This window comes from Phascolarctos cinereus, unplaced genomic scaffold (assembly GCF_003287225.1).
Source record: "Phascolarctos cinereus isolate Bilbo 61053 unplaced genomic scaffold, phaCin_HiC Scaffold_5;HRSCAF=322, whole genome shotgun sequence".
In the NCBI taxonomy this organism is placed as follows: Eukaryota; Metazoa; Chordata; class Mammalia; order Diprotodontia; family Phascolarctidae; genus Phascolarctos; species Phascolarctos cinereus.
Window position 1 is genome coordinate 19,837,480 of NW_027555958.1, and position 25,975 is coordinate 19,863,454.

General features: G+C 47.3%; 1 protein-coding gene and 1 long non-coding RNA gene across 4 annotated transcripts in view; one reads left to right on the plus strand and one right to left on the minus strand.

Annotated features, from left to right (window-relative positions):
- The window catches only part of LOC110221228 (uncharacterized), a 32,977-nt gene extending 31,302 nt beyond the window's left edge, over window positions 1-1,675 (plus strand). For both annotated transcript variants that reach the window (XR_013486804.1, XR_013486803.1), the window contains exons 5-6: window positions 669-783; window positions 1,264-1,675. This is a non-coding gene — a long non-coding RNA (uncharacterized LOC110221228). The remainder of the gene's footprint in view (window positions 1-668; window positions 784-1,263) is intronic.
- A 3,438-nt stretch (window positions 1,676-5,113) lies between these two features.
- RHBDD2 (rhomboid domain containing 2) lies at window positions 5,114-16,647 on the minus strand. Of its 2 annotated transcripts, none has more exons than XM_021005647.2 (4): window positions 16,309-16,647; window positions 14,152-14,559; window positions 7,133-7,283; window positions 5,114-5,810 (listed from the first exon to the last, which is right to left on the minus strand). In XM_021005647.2, exons 1-4 carry the CDS (start codon window positions 16,526-16,528, stop codon window positions 5,453-5,455), a joined length of 1,137 nt encoding a protein of 378 aa, XP_020861306.1. In that variant the 5' UTR covers window positions 16,529-16,647; the 3' UTR covers window positions 5,114-5,452. The 2 variants fall into 2 exon arrangements, with proteins under 2 accessions (XP_020861306.1, XP_020861305.1); XM_021005646.1 differs by having other exon boundaries at window positions 5,114-5,560; window positions 16,309-16,543.
- Between the last annotated feature and the right edge of the window lie 9,328 nt (window positions 16,648-25,975).

The window sequence follows — 25,975 nt, forward strand, 5'->3', positions numbered from 1 at the left end:
GTAGGAGGAGAGGAGCAGATAGACTGAAGAGACGTGGGGGGAGAACTGAGGACTCGGATATGAGGGTAGGGGATGAGGAAGAAGGAAGCACTCAGAATGACTCTGAGCTTGTGAACTTGGGTGGTGCCCTCACAAGAAACTTGGAAGTTTGGAAGGCGGAGATCTGGTTGTGGAGTGGGATGGCACCATGGCTGTGGTGCTTTGTCCTTCCTTCTTGATGAGGACCATGACATCAGGAAGATGATGCCATGACCTCCAAGTAAACTGGATTTAAGTGAGGGAGGGCTGTGCAAAGTGGGGCTGCTGGAGATAAGAGCTCTCTGTTGGACATGTTGAGCTTGGTGTCTATGGGGCACCCAGTTGGAAATATCCAGTAGGCAACTGGTGATACAGGATTGAGGCTCAGGAGAAAGATGAGGGATGAAAATGCAGATATGACAGTCATCTACATGTCCTTCCTTTTTCTCTTCCCTTCCCTTCTCCCTTCCTTTCCTTCCTCCTTTCCCTCCTTTCCCCCTTCCCTTCCCTCTTGAACAGGAGTAGGATAATTTAAAGGGGAGAGTGAAAAGACTAGAAGTCAGAATCTCAGAAATACTCAGCGGATTCCCATTGGAGGGCTCTCTATTCCAACCTAAACGTCGTCCCCTGAGTAGGTCTTATGTCCCTAGGCCGCCTGGTGTACACCTGGTTGTAGATGTTGCTGCTGTTTCATGGAGGTGCTGAGTGGGGCCTATCTGCTACTGCTGGTGACTGTCCTCATCACCCTACTCAGGTATTTTCTAGGTAAGGAGCACAGTAGGGCTCGGGTTGGGGGGAGGATGTCAAGGAAAAAGGGAAGGTGGCTAGCCTTAGAGCCAGAAATGTGGGGAAGGAGTACCCTTGAACCCTCAGTGGCCCCATGGATATGACTTTGATGCCCCTGACCTTTAGCATAGAGCAGCATTTGGAGATGAGGGTTTAGTATTGTGAATAAGGCTTTAGTGACTGTGGTTGGGGGTTTAATGCCTGGGCAGGGTTTTGGCTATGGTGGCTCAGAATCAGAGATGTTGGCTCAGTTCCCATATTGCTCATGTTCCCCAGAAAGAAAACTCCCTCAGAGGATAACAGGGCATGAGTGGGTACCAGTTTTGTGAGCCCTGTGGGAAAAGAGCTGAGACCCATCATTCAGCCTCCCACCTCAGCCTCCTGGGTATAGGCCCTCTCAGGACAGATCACTTTCCCTTGGCCTTGCTTTGACCAAAGCCTCCTGGTTTTTTTTCACAGAGTTTCCTGCCATCATGAAAGGATTTGGCATTTTCCAAAGTGCCAACACCATCTCTGTCCCTAGGGAGTCCTAAGCTGAGAAGGGGACTCTAGGCAGGTCTCTCTGGATCTAGACTTCTCCACCAGCAGCCTCTTTCCCTCAGCACACAGTAGGCTCACTGGAGAGCTAGACACTCCTGACTGAGGCCCCAGTACTTTTGACCAGCCAGCTTTTAGGGACTCTGATCTGATACCCTAGGTCCATGGCCTTCTGCCATTCATGTGTGCTATCAATCAAGCCTGATCTGTGGATCAATGATATACAGAGGAAATATTGGGCTAGAAGTTTGAGGACCTGGCATAGTAGTGAGTATTCTGGGTTTGGAGTCTGCAGGCCAGGTGTGATTCTTGACTCTGCTGTTTAATGTGTGACCTTGGCCAAGTCATTTTATCTCTCTGAGCCTCAGTTTCCTTCTCTGTAAAATAAAGGGGTTGGACTGGAGGGCCTCTCTGGTCTCTACAAGCTCTGATTTTCTGTTACCAGCTCCATGGCATGAGGGCTAAGCTAAGCAGGGCTGGCCAGGTGGAAATCAGTGGGCCTTCCTGAGAGATCAGGCATGCAGGCAACAAGCATTTATTAAGCACTTACTGTGTGCTAGGGACTGTATTAAGAGCTAACTTTGGCTTTTAGGACTCCGGTTCCACGGTCCTACAACCCAGCTTGGGCTCTAATGATATAGGGAACTCAGAACCCCTGGAACAGGGCCCACAATGCCCTGGAGATTCAAGGGACAAGGTAACTGTCAGAGCAGAGGGGCAGTGGTCACTGACCAGGCATCTGGGCCCTGTGCTGGATTCAGTGCTGGGGAGGCCCTGAAAGTCCTTCTGGTCCTGAGGCTTGGGGAGAGGGGGACAAGGGGAAGCTGGGGTCTTCTGGGACTGCCACATCCAAGCCCCTGCATCTTCCTTACAAGCCCTGGCCTTCGTCTGGCATCCTTACTCTCACCTCCATGCCTCTAACACTAACCACCATGTTCCAGGCCTGCTCCCCATCACCGATTCATCCTTCCCTCTTCTCTTTCCTCATCCCCCCATCAGAATCTCCCTTTTCCCAAGCAGCTCTGCCTTCTCTTCAAGGACTGTTGAGTACTGGCAATTCCTTGCAGGTCTGGAATAGTGTAAGGGAAAAAGTCGGGGGGGAGGGATCTCCTGGTGTGGAGGGGTCAGTTTCTCTCTATACCAGGGCCAGTTCTTCAAGCTAGAGGTTCCACAGCTTACTCTCAGGGAGCCCCTGGGCTGGTAGGGGAAGTCTCAGTGCCTGGCACATAGTAGGTGCTTAATGAATGTCTGCTCTTAGGGAGTTCCTGGTCTGATGGAGAAGTTACTCAAAAAGATACAACTTAGACAAGAAACATGTAAATGAACACAAATCAATGGCTTCCGTGTGTGCGGGAGAGAAATGATCTAGGAGATAGGGAGGCAGAGTGAGGGGAGGAGGAAGGTCCAGAGGCCACAGACTCCACATGACACCAAAGCCAGATCTTTGGGCAGTGGCCTCCCCCTACAGGTCACTTCACGTACTGCCCAACCCCCAGAGCCAGGCGGCCAACCCCTACTGTTTGTTACTAGGTTCCATTTAAGGCTGTCTTGGCCATCTTCTTGGCACTTTCAGACTTGTCTTATTAACAGCAGGTCATTGTATGCTCAACTAGATAACCTGGACAGCCTGTGATCCACCTTGGTAGACAGCAGGGCTAGCAGAGAAAGCTTTTTCCTCCCTTTACCAGCTAGGACTAGTGCAGGCAGCAAGCTTCCTCAAGCCGGGCTGGCTGAGGCTTAGCCACAAACGCCAATGTGGGCCAATGTGCTCAGAGCTTAAAGAGAGTAAGGTAGCAAGCCTCCAAAAATGGAAGGGAGGGGATCATTTCCTTACACTGTTTGTGAGCCTGCTTTTCTGAGAAATCAGTGGCAGGGGCGAGATGAGTTCTCCTAGCCTGGTGATTCCGAAGCAACAAGAAGCAGCGGAGAAGACTGGGAAGGTATATTAGTAGTGTGGTCAAGGTCATTCATCCTGAATGATTTTTGGTCAATTGAGGAAAGACAAAAATGGTAAACGCTGGTGGGTCTGTGGGAGACAGGCACACACATGCACTGTTGGGACAGCCATATGAACTGGCCCAACTATTTTGGAAAATTTGGAATTTTACTAGGCATATACTTCCAGGTTGTCAAAGACAGAGGGAAAGGTAACAGACAGAACAATAGATATAGATATATCAGCATATATATCCCCTCCCTCAATCATTCAGCGCTGGCGAAGTAGAGGCAAAGCGGGTAAGGCTGATTGGCCAAAGGCAGAATAAACTGTGGCATCTGAACGTGATTAGGACATAATGAGAAATCTGAAGAATTTGGAGAAGCTTGGGACAACCTGTCCGCATAGAGCTAAGCAAGCAGAACCAGGAGAACAATGTCATGAGATATCTGTGATAATGTCAAGGACACCAGTGGTGAAAGACTTCAGAATTGGGATCCATGCAGTGCCGGATCCCGAGGCTGGGAACTGGTGCCGGGGAAGCAGCCCTCTGCTTCTGGGCAGAGAGGAGAAACAGACATTTCACAGGCGGATAAAGCAGGGGTGGGGAATCTTCCTCTCGAGGCCAAACTTCATATATTCAGTCAAAGGGCCACACTCCAAGACCTGAAGGGCCCACACGGTCCCCACCCCTGGGCTGAAGGGTTCAGATTTGCTTCTTTCTATTTATGTTATAAAGGACGGTTCTACTGGGGGGAAATGGGCACATGACAAGGACGCTTTTTAGGGGAAAAGCTTCATTCCTTTCAACTGAGTCAAACGACATTTTCTTGTCTGCTGCATCCAAAGATGCATCTTCATATGTCTTTATGCTCCCCCAGACGGCAACACCCCAGCATGAGAAGGGTATCGATAGCGCCAGACAACTCCTCTCCTTAGTAAGCTGTGTTTTTCCCCTGGAAGGGATCCATCTATTTCCCTAGGGAACCCTGGCCCTGATTGCCACTTCCCCACCCCAGCCCTTGCTAGTATTTCTTTTTTGGAGAGGCCCTCTGGCCTTTCCTTAAATCTCTGCTCTAAGAGGAAGTGGCCTCACAAGGAAGCACAAGGAAGATTCAGGTGGGTCTTTTTGAGGAGCCTGGTTTCTCCCTACAATGGCCAGTGTTCCTGTCCCCATCAATACAGCCACCAGGCCAATAAGGAATCCAGATGGGAATGACTAGGAACCCATCCCAGCTCATCTGTCTTGAAGCAAGTCAGCCCAGGGAACCAAAAGCTGTTTATCCTAGAGCTCTACCCAGAAGGACCTCTGTTCCACGTGCTGGAAGCCTAGGAGAACACACCCTGTAGCCAGGCGGGATGGAAGCGCCTCTCTCCTCTGGCAGATGTCTCAGCAAATGGGCTCCACTGCCAAATTTCAATTCTTAGAAGCTTGTGGTTGCCCCTCTCTGCCTCCCTCCCCCAACACTGGAAGAACTTCCTCTCTAGATTTGAGAAGAAAGCCACTTGTTAATATGTCAAACAAGTCTAAATGAACCAAAGGAAAGTGTCCTACATGGATCCCTGCTATTCCCAGTCTTTCCCTGAAGATAAAACTGCAGCTGGCAAAGCCTCGAGCAAAAAGAGAACCACTCCCTTCTAGGACTGGACGCTTTACTTGCACGCTGCAGTACTGGTAACGATGCCTAGCAGAAAGAGAGGGCTGTGCGTGTTGGTCCAGCCCATGGCAGCGTCCATTCCCTAAGCCCCTTCAAAGCAGGCTGTGCCCACTGGCCAGGGCTCAGCGTTCCAGCCCTCCTCTCTGCTAAAAAAGAAAACAAGCGTCAAGGACCTGTGTTGGAGCTTTACATTTTTAATAAAAAATAATTAACACAGTACATTGGTCCAAACTCCCAGGGATCATGCTTCACTATAAAATTTATGTTGACCTAGCTCATTAGCTCGAGGCCAGAAAAGGTTGGGAGAACACGGTGTGATAGTCTGAGAAACGAAGGGCAAAGGTACACACGCACAAAGGCTAATATGCAAAACACCAAAGAGAAAAGCTAAAGAGAAGCAACCAGGGACCACACAAGAGTTGGAGCCCAGAAGGGACGGGCTGCTGTGGTGGCTTCACCCACGATGTCTCCAAGGACTCAGATGTGGTGGGTCGAGGCTGCCCTCCTTGAGAGTCCGTCATTGCATCTGGACCCTTGACCCCTCCGGGGGCGCTGAGGCTGCGCTGTTGCCCAGGGTCGGCTGCCCTGGCCCTTGGCAGACTGGAGGCTGTGGCGGGCAGCTCCCCTGGGAAGGGCAGGAGACAGCGGGGTAGAAGTTAGAGGAGACGGGACCAATGCCGAAGGGGCTCTGTACATAAAACTGGCCAGAAGCTGGCTGGTAGGGAGGTGGGGCAGGTGGGCTCCTAGGACCAGGGTCTGGCCAGGGTCCCACTCTCTGGGTGTTGTCATGGTGCTGCGTCTGAATGACCTGGAGGGTCGGCATGGGGTAAGAGTGATAACTCTGTGTAGGGTAGGATCCTGGGACTGGATTAATCCTAAAATGGGCCAAGAGAAAGAAGTAGTCATTACATTTGACATTGATAAGTACAAACAGCTCCAAAAAGAAAAGGGAAAAAAGCCCTTGGGTACTAGAATATATACTCAGGTTTAACACACACACACCACACACACACACACACACACATATATATATATATATATATATGCCAGTACTCAAGGGCTTTTACATAAATATATAGGCATAGATATACATAGCTATATCTACATCTATATAATGTTTTGCTGAATATAGAGTTTTGCTGACTACTCCTCATTGCCAAATGTAGAGAACAGGTGGTCTCTATAAGGGGAGAGAGGCCCAGAGAAGGTAGTGGCTTCCTCAAGGTCCCATGAATCAGCGGTGGAGCAGCAACTGGCAGGTCACTGGATTCAGGGTCTGTGACTAAGCTGATGAGCCTCAATACCTCAGGAGGGTTAAGGAGAATGGAATCTGAGACCATTTGGAAGCTCAACCTCTGAATGTGCTGCTAGAGTTTCTGGTTGTGAAAAAAGGAGGAGCAGGCACAAAAATTCAGCTACCACCCCAACTGGAGCTGGCCATTTTAACGGGCTCCTCCCTCCAGGCCCCTTCCTAGAGTTAGGAACCAGAAGTAACATGGACAAGTTTGCTCTGCTTTTCTTATGCCCCTCCCCAGCTCCCACAGGGAGATGGTCTCATGGCCCACACCCAGGAAAGGCTCCAGGAGCAGCCAAAGCCTGTTGGGCAATGAGGAACAAGGCGTCCCCAGCTCAGCCAGGCTCCAGTAGCCGGCCACAGGCCCCTCCAACGGCCCAAACTGACGGGCTCATAGGGAGAAGGGAACCACCTGCTTGGCAGAGACAAAAGAACTCCCCACATATTCTGGCCTAGACGGCATCAAAACAGGGGAGGAAGAAAGCTGTTGGGAAAGCACTTTTCTCTGGCCCCACTTCTTGGTGTCCACACTGCCTTGAAACCCATGGCTTTCATTCTCCTCCTCAGGGCCACATAGGGCCTGGCCCAGCTGGAAGGGCTGGAGGCAGCTCCAGAGGAAGGCAGACACGGCACAAGCCTCGTCCTGGCCTTCTCCTGCTTCATCCGCCTTTAGCTTTGTTTTGGATCGTGCTCACACATTTCTGATTTCCCCCCTCTTCTCCCAGTGCTTTCACGACATTCACCGAAGGCTAAGACATCCTCGCACAGCTTTCCAAAGTCCCCAATCCCCATATTCCCCATCCGTCCCCATTGCCCTTAGCCAGAGGCCACACCAACCACACCCTGGGAAGCTGTGACCTCAGGAATCCCTCTAGGAGCAGCAGAGGAAGGTCAGGTACTTACTTCCTGGTCTGGACAGCTCTTCTTTCAACTGAAGATCCTGAAACATAGTTGAGCACCGTGGCCCGCCTCAACAGACTGAAGGGGAACTTCTGATCTAGTTTCAGTGCAACTGACTCGGAGAGATCCAGGCACGAACAGTAACCCAGACCATCTGAAGCAGCAGGTTAAGAATAGTGGAAGCATCTAGTGGAGGCCCGAAAATGCTCCCCATCCTAGGACAACTGCTCACCCTGATTTAGTGTTTTCAAGTTCACTAGAAAAGCAGAGAGAGGGCTAGGCTAGGCCTGAAGTCAACAAGACCTGGGGGTCCAAGTCCCATCTCTGACTGTCACCAGCCCCTGCAGCCTTGGGCAGGTCTCCTTAGAGAGCTTATTTACCATGCTGTGGTCCAATGATCATCTTCACAGCACACGATGAAATTCTAGATCCTCGGACACCCTGACTTCAAGGTTTACAAAGAGCTATGACTCCTGAGTCTACAAGGGATGGCTTCTCTCAACAACAACTAGCTGAAACTCCTCCGGCTCGGCTCCGCTAAGTGCTGGCACAGGAATCACGTGTTAGGGTGTGGAGCAGAGCAGAGGGAGAGGATAGAAGTTTCCCCTTCCCAACATTCCTACTCAGCGTGGCCCCCAGTGGACCACCAACCTCTCTGGGCTCCACCACCCCCTCACCACATCATACAACGAAGCCAACATTAGACGAAACAAATGGCAAGTGGAGCAGGAAGCACCGGGGCTCTGAAACCTTCTATCTTTAAATGGACTTGAACCACTGCAGAACGCACCAGAACCCACCTCCTCTAGGTGTAGGCCAGGGAGATGCTCCTCTGATGCTGCTGCCCAGCTCCCATGGTGCTGCACTCCAACTCAGATGCCCATCCCTGACCCAACCTGGGGCTGCATCATCCACCTCAACAGCAGGAAAGCCCTTCTCTAAAAAGTTATGACTGAGGACTTGCTCGTTGCCTGGGGGAACAATCAGAGGAGGGGGACACAGATCAACAGAACAAATACCAGGAACTGCTGGCTGGCTAAGTGCAGTGTGACGCGTGCAGTCAGAGGGCCTGGGCTGCAGCCCTGAGCCAGGTGACCCTAGGAAGGCCATCCCCTTCTCTGGGCCTCAGTTTCCTCATCTAGAAATGAGAAGATTGGAGTAGGACATCTGCGAGGTTCCTTCCAAGCCTACATCTATGACCTAGCTGGGCTGGAACACAGGAGAAGAATGCATCTGCCCAGCTGGGTGGGGGCGTAGACACGGGTGCTAACAGGAAAATTTCACGGCAGGGAGGGAAGACATTCTCCTGACTCAGGATGTAGGTGGTTCCCCAAGGTTGCCCCGAGCTTCTCCCTCAATAATCTCCATTCATTCCACTAGCTTCAACTATTCCCTCTACACAGATGCTCCCAAGTTGGCATCCCTGCACTAATCTCTCTCCCTAAGCACACAATCCACACCCTAACCTTCTCCACCTGGGTGGACACCTCTCCACCTGGATATCCCACCAGAACACCCAACTCTGCATGTCCACAATGCCCCTGTCCTAACTTCCCTCGCCACCCCTCTGAGCTCTCGGGAGTGCTAATTCCCTCTGGACTCCTCCCCCTCCTCTGCCCCACAGGTACACCCATTCCAAGCTTTGTAAATCCTTTCTCCATTCCCACTCAACATCCCCTCACTCATCTGGTCTATTACAAGGCACCTAATTGGTTTCTCCCTACATACCGCGATTATCAAAGTCTTTTAAAAATTCTTTTATTATAAATTTGATAAACATTAACATACTTCCATGTGCAAAGCACAGAAAGAGGCTTGCATGTGAAAATGTGAATCACTGTTCCATACAGGTTTTGTTAAAAAAGTGTATGTTACATTTAACATGGCAGTTCCAACAGTGCCCTGCTTATGTACCTGTTTCCTTCTGTGTATTTCTAAAATGTTTTATTGATGGAGAGTAAATTTTCCAATGATTCTCTCTAATTACTCATCAATATGCATTAGCTCTTTCCAATTACCTAAGAGAGAGTCCCTTTTTTCTTCTTCTCTTCCCTTCCCTGATTTCACCCCCTCCTGCCAAATCACGTGCTCACAGTCCCTGGTACTTGCCTTGACCTTCCCACTTCCTCAATCTCCCACACTTGGCGAGCATGCCTGCTCTCTCTTCCCCATTTCTAGCTGTAAACATTCTTCAAGGGCCCTCACCTATGCACATGTTCTCTGATATCTCCTTTCTCAAATCTCTTTCAATGCCGTTTATGTCTCTCACATCCTCTGGACAGGGGCTAGACCTGTGATTTCACTGAGATGGAGTGCTTCCAGATGAAGAATCACGTTGGTAATTTCTCTGCAACTTAGTATCTTTGAGCATTGGTGAATAACACACCCAGGGTCTCCCAAGGGCAGTATATCAGAGATCTGACTAGAACCGAAGTCCTGCTGCTTCTAGGTTGGCTCTCAATCCATTGAGCCGTGCCATTTATGTTCTAACTTGTATTTTTTTTTTCTTTTCGGTGAGTCAATAGGGTTAAGTGACTTGCCCAGGGTCACACAGCTAGTAAGTGTCAAGTATCCGAGGCCACATTTGAACTCAAGTCCTCCTAACTCCAAGGCCAGAGCTCTAACCACTGCGCCACCTAGCTGCCCCTCTAACTTGTATTAAAATGATTTGTGGGCACGTCCTCCCAACTTGATCGCAAGTTTATTTGCTTAATTTTGACCTCCCCCAACTATAAGGGGCGGGGAACAGGGGAGACATGACCTAGAAGTAGGATGGTCTACAGCTAGCAGAGTCTGGTGCTCACAAGTAAAAGGCCCCCTGCTCCATCAGGCAGTATGAGAGCAAACACTAGCACAAGAAGTGCGGCCACAAGTATGGTGCAAAGGCACCCCCCCACCCCCATTAATCCCTTCAAGGTCTGTAAGCTCTCAGGCAGCTGGTACTCACAACCTGAACAGCAGATCTCAAACCTTTTGGTCTGAGCACCCCTTTTGGCTCTTACAAATTACTGAGGACCCTCAAAGAGCTTTTGTTTATGTGAATTATACTACTGATCTTTATCAAACTGGCAAATAAAACATCTCAGTATTATTATGAAAATAGTTGACTTCAGGAGCTCAAGAGGTCCCCACACCACACCTGGAGAATGACTGGCCTCCACACACACATTTTTCCTAAGCAGACCTCTTACACAGGAAAAGTAGAGACCAGGAATAAAGCTGGACATTGTTTGGTTATTTCAGTCAGATTCCCCTGAGAGCAATGGAACATCCAGACCCTAATTTGGTCAACTGAGCTTTTAAGAGGCTTCCTGGGGGCGAGGGAGGGAGAAGCAGAGGCCTGTGCATGCTCTGTCCTTGAGTCCACGATGAGCTTTGAAGACTTCTAAGAGGGAAAGGCCTTGGAAAAAATAATTCCATAGGAGGATCCCATCACCCCATCTCCTGTGGCAGGCTGCCCTCACAATCATTCTCCTGCCAATAACTTCCTCTATCCTTATAGCCTATAAATATACCCTTCTCCCCTATCCTTCAAAAATCCTCCCTTGACCCCACCACCCTTTCAAGCCATTACACTCTCTCTGCCCTTTTGTTCACAGCCAAATTCTTGGAAAAAGCACTAGATACTTGTTGCCTTTTCTTGCTTTTTTCTCATTCATTCCCAGGCCCTTTGAAATTTTGTTCCGCCCCCTCCTTCATCAATTCAAACTGCTCTAGCCAAGGTTACCAATGATCTCTTCCCTGCCAATGCTGGGGCTTTTCTCAGGCCTCATCTTTGTTGACCTCTCTGCAGCCTGATACTGCTGACTCTCCTCTCCCGCTTGGATACACTCCCCTGAATTTTTGGGAAACTGATCTCTCTGGGTTCTTCTTCCTGTCTGGCCACTCCTTCTCTTTCTCCTTTGCTAGATCATCATTGGGACCTCAGCCCCTAAATGTAAGTGTAGAGCAAGGCTTTGTTCTGGGTCCTCCTCCTCCTATTTTTCTCTCTCTCTCTCTCAACACTCTTGTTATTTCATCAGTTCCCATGGATTCAATTATCATCTCCCTAGAAAAGACTCTCAACTCTCAACAGCCAGCTCTCCTAGTGAACACTCCAAACTGCATGTTGCCCAGGAATCTCCTACTCCACCCGTCCCAACAGAACTCATTTTAACTTCCCTAACTTCTGCTGAAGGCCACCATCCTTCCAGTCTCCCAGCTTTGAAATATCAGCCTGATCTTCAATTCTGTTTTCTTTCCCACCCACATCCATCCAACTATTTGCCAAGTCTGATCAATTTTCGAATCTGTCCTTTTATTTCCAATCACACAGCTACCACCCCAGTTCAGACTACTCGTCACCTCTCACCTGGACTATCTGAATAGCCTCCTCATCGGTCTCCCTACATCCAGTTTCTCCCCTTTGCAATTTACACTCCCTATCCTAGGTGACCTCAACATACTCCCTCAAATATCCTAACTTCCCAATTCAGCTGGAACTCTTTTCCTATGCCCTATTCCTCCAGCCCACCACAGCTATGCAGAGACGGCATTCCATACCTTTGATCTGGCCATCGCCCACAAATGTTCCACATCCATGTTCATAGGATCTGAAATTCTTTTATCTAATCATAATGCTGTTATTCTACTTTCCCCTCTCAACTAGAAGCCCTGTCCTTGGTCCTCACAGCCCTTGAAACCCTCTGGCCTTCAGTTCTTCTCAGGCCATCAGCCTTCTACTGGCTTCACCTTCTTCTCTTCCCCACCCTAGCCCCTTGGTGAACCAGTGCACTGGACAAAGTCCTCCACATCCCCAGCCTCTCTATCCTATTGAAGAGCTCAGTTCCATTATCCTTGGCTTCTGCTCCTACTCATGTGCCCACATGTGACCCAAACTGGAGAAATGGACAAAACTGTGCTGAGTCCACCACAAATTGACGTTACATAATGTGAACCAGGCAATCTTTCTATACCTCCTTCATCAGTTCACTATCCCTCGCACTGCCCTTCCTCAAACCTTCCACCTCACATCACTCAGATGTCTTCTGCCATCATCCCCAAGTAGACCTTCTCCTTGCCAAGGCAAGTGATGATCCCATTCTATCCCATTCTCCAGCAGATCACCCCCTCCATTGTCCCCATTCTCTCACTAATCTTCCATCACTCCTTTTCTGCTAGTTGCTTCCCTACTACCTATAAACACACTCAAGTCTCCCTTAGCCTTGAAAAACCCACATGCGATTCACCCAGCTCCACATCTCTCCTTTTTTTAACGGCTCAACTCCTTGCCAAGGCCATCTACAATGGGTGCCCCCACTTCCTTCGCTCTCATTCTCTTTATAACTATGGATTCTGGCTTCTGATCTCATTATTCCCTTTTCTACTATTCTTTGTCACTATCCTTTCCGAAGTTACCAATGATCTCTTAAGCAAATCCAACGGCCTTTTTTCAATGTTTAGCCTTGACAGCTCTGACATGACCAATTTTCGTCATTCTTCTTGACGCCCTCTTCTCTTTAGGTTTCCATGACACCACTCCCTCCTGATTCTCCTCCTACCTGTCTGGGTTTCTTTTCCTGGACCTTTTTCCAAGTCACACCCACTAACCTTGAGTGTCGGCCAGAGCTTTGTCCTAGGCCCTTTTCTCTTCTCCCTCTATACCAGCTTGTTTGGCAATCTCATCATCTCCTATAGATTCAATTATCACCCCTCTGCTGATAATTCTCTAATCTAGATCCAGTTCTGAACCTCTCTCCTATCCAAATTGTCAAGACTGAATGTCCAGTAGACATCTTAATTAAACTCAACAAGCCAAAAACCAAACTCAATGCCTTTCTCCCCAAACCCTTCCCTCTCCTGATTATTGCTGAAGGCACCGACATCCTCTGGGCATTCAGCCTTGAAGTCAGAGGTAGGCTGCAGCTCCTCCCTCCCTCACTGCCCCCATATCCATTCAGCTGTCCCATCCTGTCACTTCTGCCTGTGGTACTTCTCTCATATATGCCCCCTTCTCTCCTTGGAGGAGGCCCCCACCCAGTCACCTAATACTGCAGCAGTCCTTGCCTCAGGCCTGTTCCCACTCCAATCCGTCCTCTATTCAGCTGTCAAACCCATCTTCGGAAAGTGCAAGTCTGCCCCCTGTCATCCTCCCAGCCCCAGTTACCTGCAGTTCCCTGTTACCCTCAGGATCAAACACAGACACCAGTTCTATCCTTGGTGCTCAGCACAGTGCTTCGCACACAGATGGCACTTAATAAATGCTAGCTGACTGACCTGACACTTAGTGCCAAAGTGATCGGCCTGGAGCACTGGATCCTGCCCCAGTGCCTCTCTACTACCTCCAGGACCAAATGCAAACTCTTGGTTGGCATTCAAGGCCCCTCACACCTTCTCTCCAGGCTCTTTTTCTAGATTACCTGCAAACACACTCTGTGGTTCAGTCCCATTTGGCTCCTGCAGTGCCACAGACATGTTCCCTCTCCTGTCTCTAGGCCTTCGTATGGGCCATCCCCTATCCCGAGAATGCCCTCCTTCCTCGCTGGGCTCCCTTCCTGAAAATCTCCAGCAGCACCTTCTCCACAATGTCTTTCCTGATGCCTCTGTCCACTGGCACCCATCTCCTGGTAGTCACGTGTTTGGGTATGCGTTGTCTCCCCCAGCAGAACAGAACCTCCTTGAGAACTGGGGCAGTTTCATTTTTGTCCATCTTCATTCAGTGCCTAGTGCCGGTAGTTACGAGGCGATTCCTAAATGCTTACTGACAGGGCAACTCTACAGGCGCTCCCTCAGATCTGCCTCCATCCTTCCTCCTAACATCAGTCACCTTCATCAATTCCCTACAAAGCCTGTCTTCCAGGTGGGGAAATGCTGCACTAGAGAGGCTAAGGGAGTTACTCCAGGCTGGCTACATACTTAAGGGTCAGTCAGAGAATCCAGCCCACTCTCTCACAGTCCAGGCTCTATCTACTGCACTGCCCTGCCTTCCTAGACCACGGCTGGCGTGTCCCACTTTTCACTAAGTCCCCCTTTTGTAAGGATACAAATAAAGCCAATGAAGAGTCCACAGATGTTGCTGAGGAAAGAGGTTTGGGGAATAAACCAGGAGGCAAATAACAGGAGCCAAGGTATCACTGAGGCAGAGACGGGGACCCCAAAGAATAAAGTTCTTCTCATTCTAGTGCGGATGGAGCTGACACCCAACATGGCAAAAGCCACTGGAGTGAAACCCCTGGGGTCTTCTACTCCTCCAAAGCCAGCCAGAGCCCAGAGGGTTTCCAGCAGGACGAAGAGAAGGGCAGAAAAGAAGGCGAAGACCAAGGTGAAGAAACTGTGGCGCACAGTGCCCACGCTCTTCTCAAAGCTGCCAGCAAAGCGCCAGATGATGACGAGGCCAGAGAGCAAGGACAGGGGATGCTCGTAGACCAAAATGTAGGTTACCAGCCTGTAAACTGAGAAGGCGATTGGTTTAGGAAGGCAGGAGCGGGGCTAGTTGGAAATGGGGGAGCCAGGTTATAGCCCTCCCAGGAAGGCCAGGGGGCAATCAGGATGATCAGGAATCACAATACAGGAAATGGACCAACTGTGACTGAGGACTGAAGGCAGGGGCAGAACAGTTCTAAACCCTCCTCTGTTCTGGACTTGGCACGTCTTTCATCTCTAAGCACCTCAACTGCCTCCAGTGAGGCAGACCACATTTTTAGCATACGGAACTCTGGATTTGCAACAGGCTCTACCCTCTCCATTTTTTTCTTAAAGTTTTGATGCTGACCTACCTCCCAGGGGCAGGAGGTTGAATTAATTATGATTGCTTCAGGGTGTACTGAGTGGGTGAGTCAGTTAACCCTTTGTGTGCCCCTCTCCTCTGCTGAGGTTATCCTGACCTCTCCTCACATAGCAGCTGTTTAAGGAAGAAAAAAAATGACCATGAAAATGACAATGTGGCAGCTCTCAAGGCTGGAAAAATACTTAGGAATGATATAGACGGGGCTACTACACATCTTCCTGGAATACTTGGTCCACTGGCCTTGCTAGGATAGGGATTGTGTGGAGAAGGGACAGCAAACAACGCTCTTCTCAAAAAGCCTTAGACAAAGTAGAAGCTTAAAACCCACCAAGAATTCCCTATTGCCTATGAATTTTTACTCCTCCAACAACCTACAGCCCAGGGGTTGTCTTTAAGCCAAAACTCTCCTCTCCTCTAATCAATCGAAGGTGTGAACAGTAACTAGGGAAAGGGCAGGAGAACTTAGGCTAGTGCTTTGCACCAGGAGGTGAAGTGGTGCTGCCTACCTCTAGGATGAAGTGGATAACAGGTACCTGCACAGGAAGGGAAGATGAAGATGGACTCCTACTCATTCAGTTCTTCCAGAGCTGAGGATGGGCAAGAGAATGGAAGGGGCAGTGATGATTTCGGGAGAGACGGGAATGAAGTGGACTTCCTACGGGGAGACAGGTGTGCTGGGTGGGAGTGACACGGCTAGCTGGAAAGGATGGTGGGTGAGGGATGAGGGAGGAGTAAGATGGAGGGAGAGGGATGAAGAGGAGGGTTAGCTCATTTCTATAAGGATGGAGGGATGATGTGAGTGATGGATGGAGAGGGTAAGAGTGGGGCTGGATGTGACAAGGATAAAGGAGGGGCACGGATAAGGGGATAACAGGGAATGAAGGGCAGGAGTTAAGTGGTGACAGACAGGAGGATTGGAGGATAGGGTGATGGAGCAGGGATGCGGTAGGGTGAGAAGGAAGGAGGGAATGAATGAAAGGGGGAATGAGTGACAGGGTGACAATGGGCAGCAGAGGGGGACAAGGATAGAGGGTTAATGGGAATGGGGGAAGGACAAGGATGAGGTGGTGGCTGGGTAGAGGGAGGGCGGGATGTGGGGATGACAGGGGAAGGGGCGGTGATGTGCAGGTGGGGGGGGCCGAGGATGTGCCGATGACAGGTGTGGGAGGGGCGGGGGTATCGATGGCAGGATGGGGGAGGGGCGAGGAGAAGCGAGTGGCTGGATGGGGGAGGGTGATGGATTGCGGTGGCGGGGTGGGGTTCGGGGAGGCGGGGCGTGGATGCTCGGTGGCGGGAGGGGGAGGGGCGGAGCTTGGAGGTAGGGCGGAGTATGGGGGTGCGGAAGGGGGTCACGGATCCCCCCCCGGGGGCGGGGCAGGGCCCAGCGCCCGGCCAGGGGCGACAGCTCTCTCACCTTCCCAGTCTCGCCGCAAGGCCGCAGGCCGCAGGGCTAGGCCCGAGGGGGGCAGCGGCACCTCGGGCTCCCCGGGCGGCGGCGGCGGGGGCGGCAGCAGGAGTCGGGGCGCGGACACGAGCAGCGACAGTAGCGCCGTGAGGAAGGAGGCGGACGGTACCTCGGGGCACCGGCCTCCCCCGGCAGCCGCCCCCGCCGCCCCCGCCACCCCCGCCGCCATTCTCCCCGAGCTCGCGCCGCGACCACTTCCGTCTTCGGCTCCAAGTCCTTTGATCTGCTTCCGGGCAGCCGGGCCCGTTGCCCTGGCGACCAGGGTGTGGAAGTCACCCTGAAGCCCCGCCCCCTAGGAGCCGAAGCGACGCGCGCAAGGCAGGCTGGGGCTCTTGCGCACGAACTGCTTCTGCGAACCTTCGCCCAACCAGAGTGGCTTGGTGCGCATGCGCAGGGCTAGGTTGGTGTTGTTTGGCTTGCAAGGACGCGGCTATGTTGAGGGAGCTGGTGCGCCTGCGCGGGGGTGGAAGTCGGCTTGAGAACCGGCTTTCCGCCCTAGGATAAAGAGGAGCCTGTGGAACACCTCCCTTGAGGCGGGCTTCGGCGCCCTCCCTGCACGAACTGCACCTGCGCCTGACGCCCTCTAGCGGCCGCCTCGAGGGCCGGCCTAGCTGGGCAGTGATTTTATGAAGGCGTGAAGAGGCGGTCTTTCTTCCACGGAATCCCAGGATCTCAAAGTTGAATATTATTACTATTAAGAATATTCATTAATTAACATAGGATGTGCCAGGCCACCCATAAGTGGACAAGACTCTCTTCCACCGCATCCCCGACAAGTGGTTATCCAATTAACAAGCATTTATTAAGTGCCTACTGTGTGCCAGGGGTTGTGGATGGGCATAACAAAGAAAGAAATGTTCCCTACCCTAAGGAGCTTCCTTTCTAATGAGGAGACAAGTACAAATGAAAATATATCCAGTATAAAGTTCATAAATAAATAAACTCCATATAAAAAGTCATTAAATACCAGGTAGTCTGGGAGGGAAGGCTCTGGCAATGGGGGTGGAGGTGGAGGATCAAGAAACTGTGGTGCCTGGGATGCATCTTAAAGGAAGAGAGCAATTTCCTGAAGTGGAAGAAAGGAGGGAGCACTTTCCAGGCATGGGAGCCAGCCAGTACCAAGACATGGAGATAATAGAACGCCATGTTCTAAGAACAAAGAGAAGAAGGCCAGTCTGACTGGACTGAAGAGGGCGTGAAGGGAATGTCACATCCAATGACGATGACAATATAAGTTGGTGCCAGGTCACGTAGGGCTTTAGAAGCTGAGTAGAGGAATTTCTTATTTGATCCTAAAAATGCAACAGGAATCCATTGGAGTTGACTGAGAAGGGGGATATCACAAGGTTAGATCTGTGCTTAAGGAAAATTATTCTGGTAGCAGAGTTCAGTGGTGAGAGACTCAAGTCAGTGAAACCAGTTAGGTTAGAAGCAATGAGAGTCTGAAAAAAGGTGTGTGAGTAGAGTGAAGGAGGCCAGATGGGAGGGATGTTATGGAGGTAGTGACTGGATACTTGGAGTGAAGGAAAGTGAGGAATACAGAATGATGCCAAGATTATGAATCTGAGACACTAGGAGGATGGTGACAGCTTTGATAGAAATAAGATAGTTTGGAAAAGAGGACAGTTTGGGGAAAAGATAATGAGTTCAGTTTTAGACTTGTGACTTTAATATGGCTGTCCAACAAATGTCCACTAGGTAGTTGGTGATCTGGAACGGTAGCTCAGGGAAGAAATAAACTGTCTATATGGATAAAGGAGTTATCGGCATACAGATGAGAGTTAAACCCATGGGACCTGATGAAGTTACCAAGGGACAGAGTTTAAAGGGAGAAGAAAACAAGACTGAGCACATACCTTTGGCAAATACCTACAGTTAGGAGGCATGATGAGCCCATGACCTTACAAAAGAGACTCAGGAGTGTCTAGACAGTTAAGAGAACATCCAGAGAACAGCTATCAGCTAGCTCCCCAGGTAATTCATTCTACTTTAACTAGCTGGTATAATGAAGAAATCCCTGGGTCTTGAGTTAGGAAGACAAGTTCAAATAAGACTTCAGACGTTTAGCAGATAGATGACCATTGACAAGTTGCATAACCTCTGCCTGCCTCAGTTTTCCTCATCTGTTAAATGGATATAATAAGACTTACCTTCCAGGATAATTCTGAGGATAACAGCCAACCACTTTTAATTCTAGTGTCTTCCCTCTGTTAATTATTTCCTATTTATTATGTGTGTATGTATGTGTGTGTATATATATATATAATATATATATATACAGCCTATTTTGCATATATTTGCATATTGTTTCCTCCATTATATTGCAAGTTCTTTGAGGGAAATGACTACTTTTTGCCTCTTTTTGTTTCCCCAGAACTTAGCACAGTGCCTGGCAAATTGTAAATGCTTTAATAAATGTTTGATTAATGTGTAAAGTGATTTGCAAACCTGAGAGCATTAGATAAATGGTATTATTACTACTACTATTACTGTTGCTGCTGCTGCTGCTACTACTACTACTACTACTACTATAATACACCTCCAACTAGGAGTAAGTTTTCCCTGACATCAATCCTGAATCTGGTCCTCTTGGTGTTACCCTGAGAGGCCAATCATTACAAATGGAACATAACTGTTTTATGTAATCTCTCTATATAACCACCAGGGGAGCTGTGTATTAGTGAAGCTGCCTATACCTCCTAATCAGGATCGTGGCGCCTCTGATTTTTCAACCCTACCCTGTTGGCTGTGCTCTCACCATTAAGTCACTCAGAAGTCAGAGCATCAGTCTAGAACAGGGTTCTTTTTTATGTCACGGACTCCTTTGAAGGGGATTCATTTGACGATGTCTGGTGAAGCCTATGGACCCCTTCTCATAAAATAAAATACATAGCATCACAAAGAAAACCAATTACATTGAAACACAGTTATCACACACACAAAAAAAAACCCTTTAAGTTCACAGACTCCAGGTTAAGAACCAGGTTAGAAGCATGTGAGCACTAACTGAATTTCTCACACTGTTCCCTCACTCACTGATCATAGAATAGCTTTGGCATTGTGAAGGAAGAAGCCCTTCAGGTTAAATGACTTGCCCAAAGTCACACAGGTAATAAATAGCAAAACAGGGGTTCAAACCCAGCACCTCTGATTCAGGTGTGCTACTGGTTACTTTCAGCCACAGGAGAAAATTGTTCCCTTTTATAGTCATACCTCTCCATGCTCAGCTCACAATTAATGGAAGGGTTTTGTGGGGGGTGTAGATAATTTCCCCCCAATTCCTGGAGACAAAAGTTCTCAGGGTCTCAGTTTCCCTATCTCCAGAGATTTGGAGATTATTCCCTAATAACAGACAGAGATTTGCTGGGTATTTCCATTCTCCAGAAATTCTTTCCATGCTCTATAACAGAAAGGAGTCAGTAGATTTGAGTTCCTTAGCTCACACATTTGTAAGGAGAACAAGGGAACGTATGGCTAACGTTACCATCTTGGTGTCTCCTTAGCTCCATCATTGCTAAGTGCTTCCTAGACGCCTATAGAAGTCTCACTGTGATTTTCTTGACCCAGACTAACTACTGGGATCATAAAGGAGTGGAGAGGTATTATTCTTCCCAACCCAGCTAGAAAGGAGGGCTGAGGAATTTCTGTCTGAGACTGAGTAATTTGTTCTTGCTTTTTTTTAATTTGCCAATACTTGAAGGGCCCTTTTGTATGCCTGAAGTAGTCATGGTTGTGGACTTGCTTTCCATAACATCTTAGCACATGCTGATTAGGAAGAGGCAATACAGTGAAGCTCCACAATGAAGCCAGTGCAGCGGGATGATTCCAGCAGACGGCAGCAAGAGGTCAGAGGAACACCAGTGAATGACCATTTCTCAAGCAGAGAGGGATGGTTGGAAGGGAGGTGGAAGCCAGCAGCAGTTGGGGCCTGGGAAATGAATGGGAAGGACAAGAATAGCCCCAGAAAGGTAAGGTTGTCTGAAAAGTGTTCTCTTTCCCATTGGAGTGGGAATCTGTGAGAGACTGTATCCTGTGATCCATGGGGCAGGGTGGAGAGCCTTACAACTTGATTTCCCCTTCATATTTATTCCCTAAGTGGTACCATGGAGAGGGTGGTGCACTTGGAGTCAGGAAGTCCTGAGTTTAAATTCTTCTTCAGACACTTACCAGCTCTGTGACCTTTGATGAGTCATTCAACCTCTTTCCTTTTCACTTTCCACATCTGTAAAATGGGTATTATAATGGCATCTAGCACACAGGGTTGTTGTGAGGATACAGTGAAGTAATATCTGTAGAGCCCTTTGCAAATCTTAAAGTGCTATATGAATGCTAGCAGATATCATTATTGCTTTTCTATTTTTCCTAATTAAGAGCTTTGCTTTTTTGATTTACGCTTCTTGCCTGGTCCATTGGTAGAGAATGTCCTAGAAGGGGAGCTTCATCTGTATTTGTATTATCAGTCATCTTGCCTTTTGTCTTGCCACTGGACTGTGGAGGAGATAGTGAGGCTGATGACTTTGCCTCACTTAAACCCAATTCCCTTCTAAGTCAAGACATCACCCTCATGATGTCATTGGTCCTCTTTGAGAATGAAGGAGGGACAACAGCCACAATTACAGTTGCCCAAACTATCTCCATACTGAACCTGGCATGGCAAGGCATTCCAGAGACCTGTGGGGCCCATGCTACCTGCATATTGAACAAGCACTTTTTTGAGTTCCTGCTATGTGCTCAATAACTCCTTGTATTTTAAAAAAAATTGCAGATTGGACCCTATCCTAGAGAAGGTGAAAGAATTGGAGGAATACTCTCTAACTGGAACCTGTCACTTACCGGAAAGAAGTGTACCTTCAAAGAATTAGAGCAGTTCAAGCAAAGAGGGAAAAGAAGTCAAAGAAGCAAAGAGGAGTCTTCACTTGTGTCAGGAGACTGGACAGCAATCTTTTTTCAAAAAGTAAGATAAGGAGGACCATGGAACTCATAGTAGGTATGAGACTCACTAGATGCTTTGAGAAAGAAAGAGTTTTTGTGCTCCAAGAAATGTTGGTGTCTCCACGCCATCAGGACTGAGACCACCCACTACGAGTCAAACAATAGAGGACTGAGTGCTGGTGGTTGGTGATACTCCTAGGGCTAAGGCTTCTTAGCGTGTCCGACACTGATCCCAATGGCAGAATCCTCATGTGAACTAGACAGAAACAATAGAGTTCTGCTCTTTTCTTCATTTCCCCTCTAGATTTAGTGCCTAGCAGCTTCTTTTAAAATACTTTATTGATGCTTATTTCTTTTTTAATATCAACATGACTTCTCTTTTTCCTATTCTATTCATTTCTTTTTTAAATTAATTTATTTTTAGTTTTCAACTTTCACTTACATAAGATTTTGAATTTTAAATTTTCTCCTCCTTCCCCCCTTCCAAGATGGTGTGCAATTTTATCTAGGCGCTACTTATACATTCACATTAAACGTATTTTCACAATTAGTCATGATGTAAAGAAGAATTAGAACTAATGGGAGGAACCACAAGAAAGAAGAAACAAAACAAAACAACAAAGAAAAGGAGAGCAAATACTACGCTTCCATCTGCATTCAGACTCCATAGCTCTTTCTCTGATGTGGACAGCATTTTCCATCATGAGTCGTTTGGAGTTATCTTAGATCCTTGCATTACTGAGAAGAACTAAGTTTATCAGTCAGTCGTCGCACAACGTGGCTGTTACTGTGTACAACATGCTGCTGGTTCTGCTCACTTCATTCTGCATCAGTTCATATAAGTCTTTCCAGGGGGTAGCTAGGTGGCGCAGTGGATAGAGCACTGGCCCTGGATTTAGGAGGACCTGAGTTCAAATCCAACCTTAGACACATAACACTTACTAGCTGTGTGGCCCTGGGCAAGTCACTTAACTTGCCCAACCAAAAACAAAACAAAAAACCATATAAGTCTTTCCAGGTTTTTCTGAAGTCTATCTGCTCATCATTTCTTATAGCACAATAGTATTCCATTATGTTTGTATACCACAACTTGCTCAGCCATTCCCCAATTGATGGGCATCCCCTCAAATTCCAGTTCTTTGCCACCACAGAAAGAGCTGCTATAAATATTTTTGTACATGTGGGTCCTTTTCCCATTTGTATGATCTCTTTGGGATACAGACCTAGAAGTGATACTGCTGGGTCAAAGGGTATGTACAGTTTTGTAGCCCTTTGGGCATAGTTCAAAATTGTTCTCCAAAATGGTTGGAGCATTTCACAACTCCACCAACAATGCATTAGTGTTCCAATTTTCCCACATCTTCTCCAACATTTATAGTTTTCCTGTTTTGTCATGTTGGCCAATCTGATAGGTGTGATGTGGTACCTCAGAGGTGTTTTGATTTGCATTTCTCTAATCAAGAGTGATTTAGAGCATTTTTTCATATGACTATAGATAGCTTTAATTTCTTCCTCTGAAAACTGCCTGTTCATATCCTTTGACCACTTATCAATTGGGGAATGACTTGTATTCTTATAAATTGAACTCAGTTCTCTATATATTTTAGAAATGAGACCTTCATCAGAGATGCTGGCTGTAAAATTTGTTTCCCAGCGTTCTGCTTCCCTTCTAATCTTGGTTATTTGGCTTTGTGTGTGCAAAAATTTTTCAATTTAATGTAATCAAAATCATCCATTTTGCATTTTACAATGTTCTCTATCTCTTGTTTGATCATAAATTCTTCCCTTCTCCATAGATCTGACAGGTAAACTATTCCTTGTTCTCCCAGTTTGCCTGTAGTATCAGCCTCTATATCTAAGTCTTGTACCCATTTTGACTTTACCTTGATATAAGGTGTAACATTTTGGCCTATGCCTAATTTCTGCCATACTATTTTCTAGTTTTCCCAGCAGTTTTTGTCGAACAGTGAGTTCTTATCCCAGAAGCTGGAGTCTTTAGATTTATCCAACAGTAGATTACTATAGTCATTGACCAGTGTGTGTTGCATACAGAATCTATTCCACTGATCCACCACTCTATTTCTTAGCCAGCATCAAGTCGTTTTGATGACTGCTGCTTCATAATACAATTTAAGATCTGGTACAGCTAGACCACCTTCCCTTGCAATTCTTTTCATTAATTCCCTTGATAGTCTGGACCTTTTGTTCTTCCAGATGAATTTTGTTATTATTTTTTCTAGTTCTATAAAATAATTACTTGGTAGTTGAATCGGGTTGGCACTGAATAAGTAAATTAATTTAGGTAGAATTGCCATTGTTATTATGTTAGTTCCCCCTACCCATGAGCAATTGATATTTTTCCAATTATTTAGATGTGACTTTATTTGTGTGAAAAGTGTTTTGTAATTGTGTTCCTATAGTTCCTGGGTTCGTTTTGGCAGGTAGACTCCCAAATATTTTATAATGTCTGCAGTAACTTTCGATGGAATTTCTCTTTCTATCTCTTGCGTGACCATGACTTCTTGATGATGCCCCCACTCCCATCCCTTTTAGCAAGCACAGTCAGACAAAATAAATCAATGCATTGGTCAGATCTGAAGATGCTTATGCTGCATCTTTTGCTTACCCCTTTTCTGTAGAGGGGGGGTAGCCATACTTCCTTGCCAGTCCTCTGAAGTCACTATTCACCCCAGCACTAATCAGGGTTCAGAAGTCATTCAATGTTGTTTTCCTCTGTATTTTTGTTCTTCTGATTCTGCTTATTTTTCTCTCTATCAGTTCATAGAAATCTCTCTGACTTCACATTTGCTATTGTTTCTCTTCCAGCTGTCATTAATTGATGAATTTTGTTCCCACAGCACTTTCATTTCCAAATATATCCCTCTCCCACAACCACTGAGTCATCGCTTATAATGATCCCTTGTAAAGAAAATGTGTGAAAAAGAGAGAAAACAGCTTGGCAAAGACAACCAACATATCCGACCATGTCTGACAGTATGTGCAATGTTCTTTCATTTCTTATGGCACGATAATATTCCATGACATTCACTCAGAGGAGGCAGGGTGGTGCCCTCCAAAGACCTGGGTTCAAATCTGGGATCTGCCATTTACTAGCTGTGTGACCTTGGGCAAATCCCTTGACCTCAGTTTTGTCCTCTATAAAATGAGGATGTTGGACTCACTGACTTCTGAGTTATTTGCAGCTCTAAATCTATGATCCTAAGATCTGCCCAAATTTGTTCAGCCACTCCCTAACCACTGGGCACATTTGCCCTCTATGCAACTACGAAAAATGCTGATATGAGTATTTTTGTATGAATAGGACCTTTCTCTCCGTCCTTGACTTCTTTAGGCTATGTGCCTACTAGTGTTATGGCTGAGTCAAAGCATATTTATAGTTTATTGATTTTTTTTCTTATTTAGTATAACTTCAAATTGTTTTCCAGAGCTCTTAGACTCTTAGCTCATAGCATCAGCCACAGTGGTTCTGGGTTCCTACTTCTCTTCCCACAGTGTTACCAACATCTACCGCTTTCATTTTTGTCATCTTTCCCGATCTCAGGGAAGCAGTGTAATATAGTGGATAGATAGCAGGATCTAAAGTCAGGAAGACCAGGATGTGAATCCTGCCTCATCTGGGCAACCCTGGACCACTCACTCCATCTCTCTGGGCCTCAGTTTCCTCATCTATAAAATGAACAGCTTGGATTTGATGGCCTCTGAGGTGTCTGCAGACTTGAAATCTCCAATCCTTGGGTGGGCGTGAGGTGGAACTTTGTTGTTGTTTTTTTCGTTTCTGTTGTTATTAGTGAATTGGGGCATTTAAAAATATGGTTATTGATCATTTGGATTTCTCTTTTTTGTTTTGTTTTGAAAACTAATTGTTCATATCTTTTCTAATGGGGAGTGGGCCTTGGCGTTATGTATTTGAATCAATTCCTTGTATATTATAGATATTAGAGGTTCACTGTTTTCCTGGGGTATCTATCCAAGATGAGAGGCTTGATGGGTAGAGGATAATGAAGTGAATTTATAGTCAGGAAGACCTGGGTTCAAACCCTCCTTCTGACATTTATCAGTTGTGTGATATTTTGATTACTATATGTCAATATAATTCATTTCTTGTATATTCCTATTACTTTATGTTATATACTTAAAAATTTTATTCTGAGAAAGACTCCATAGGTTTCACTAGACTGGCAAAGAAGTCCATAACCCAAAAAAGCTTAAGAAACTTGCGTTAGTACAAGGAACCTACTCCCTTGTGGGTGGGGTTGTGATTTCATAGGCCAAGGCCAAGAATCTCTTGGGAACAGAACTTGGCTTGACTATAACCTGGTTCAAGTGGTGTTGAGTATTTTCTCCCAGCTGCAGAAAGGGGAGGGGTGATGTGTATAGAACTCTGGAGTCCAGATGGCCCCCAGCCTGGACCTACATCTACAGAACCTGCTGACATTGTCTTTTCCCTTGACTAAAAGTATTGACTTCTCCAGCTGATTTTCATGTATATTATTGTTTGGTAATTTTGGTTATGTCCAACTCTTCATGACCTCATTTAGGGTTTTCTTGGCAATGACACTGGAGTGGTTTGCTAGTTCCTTCTCCAGCTCATTTTGCAGATGAGGAAACTGAGGCAAACAGGGTTAAATGACTTGCTCAGGGTCATACTGTGTGTGTCTGAGTC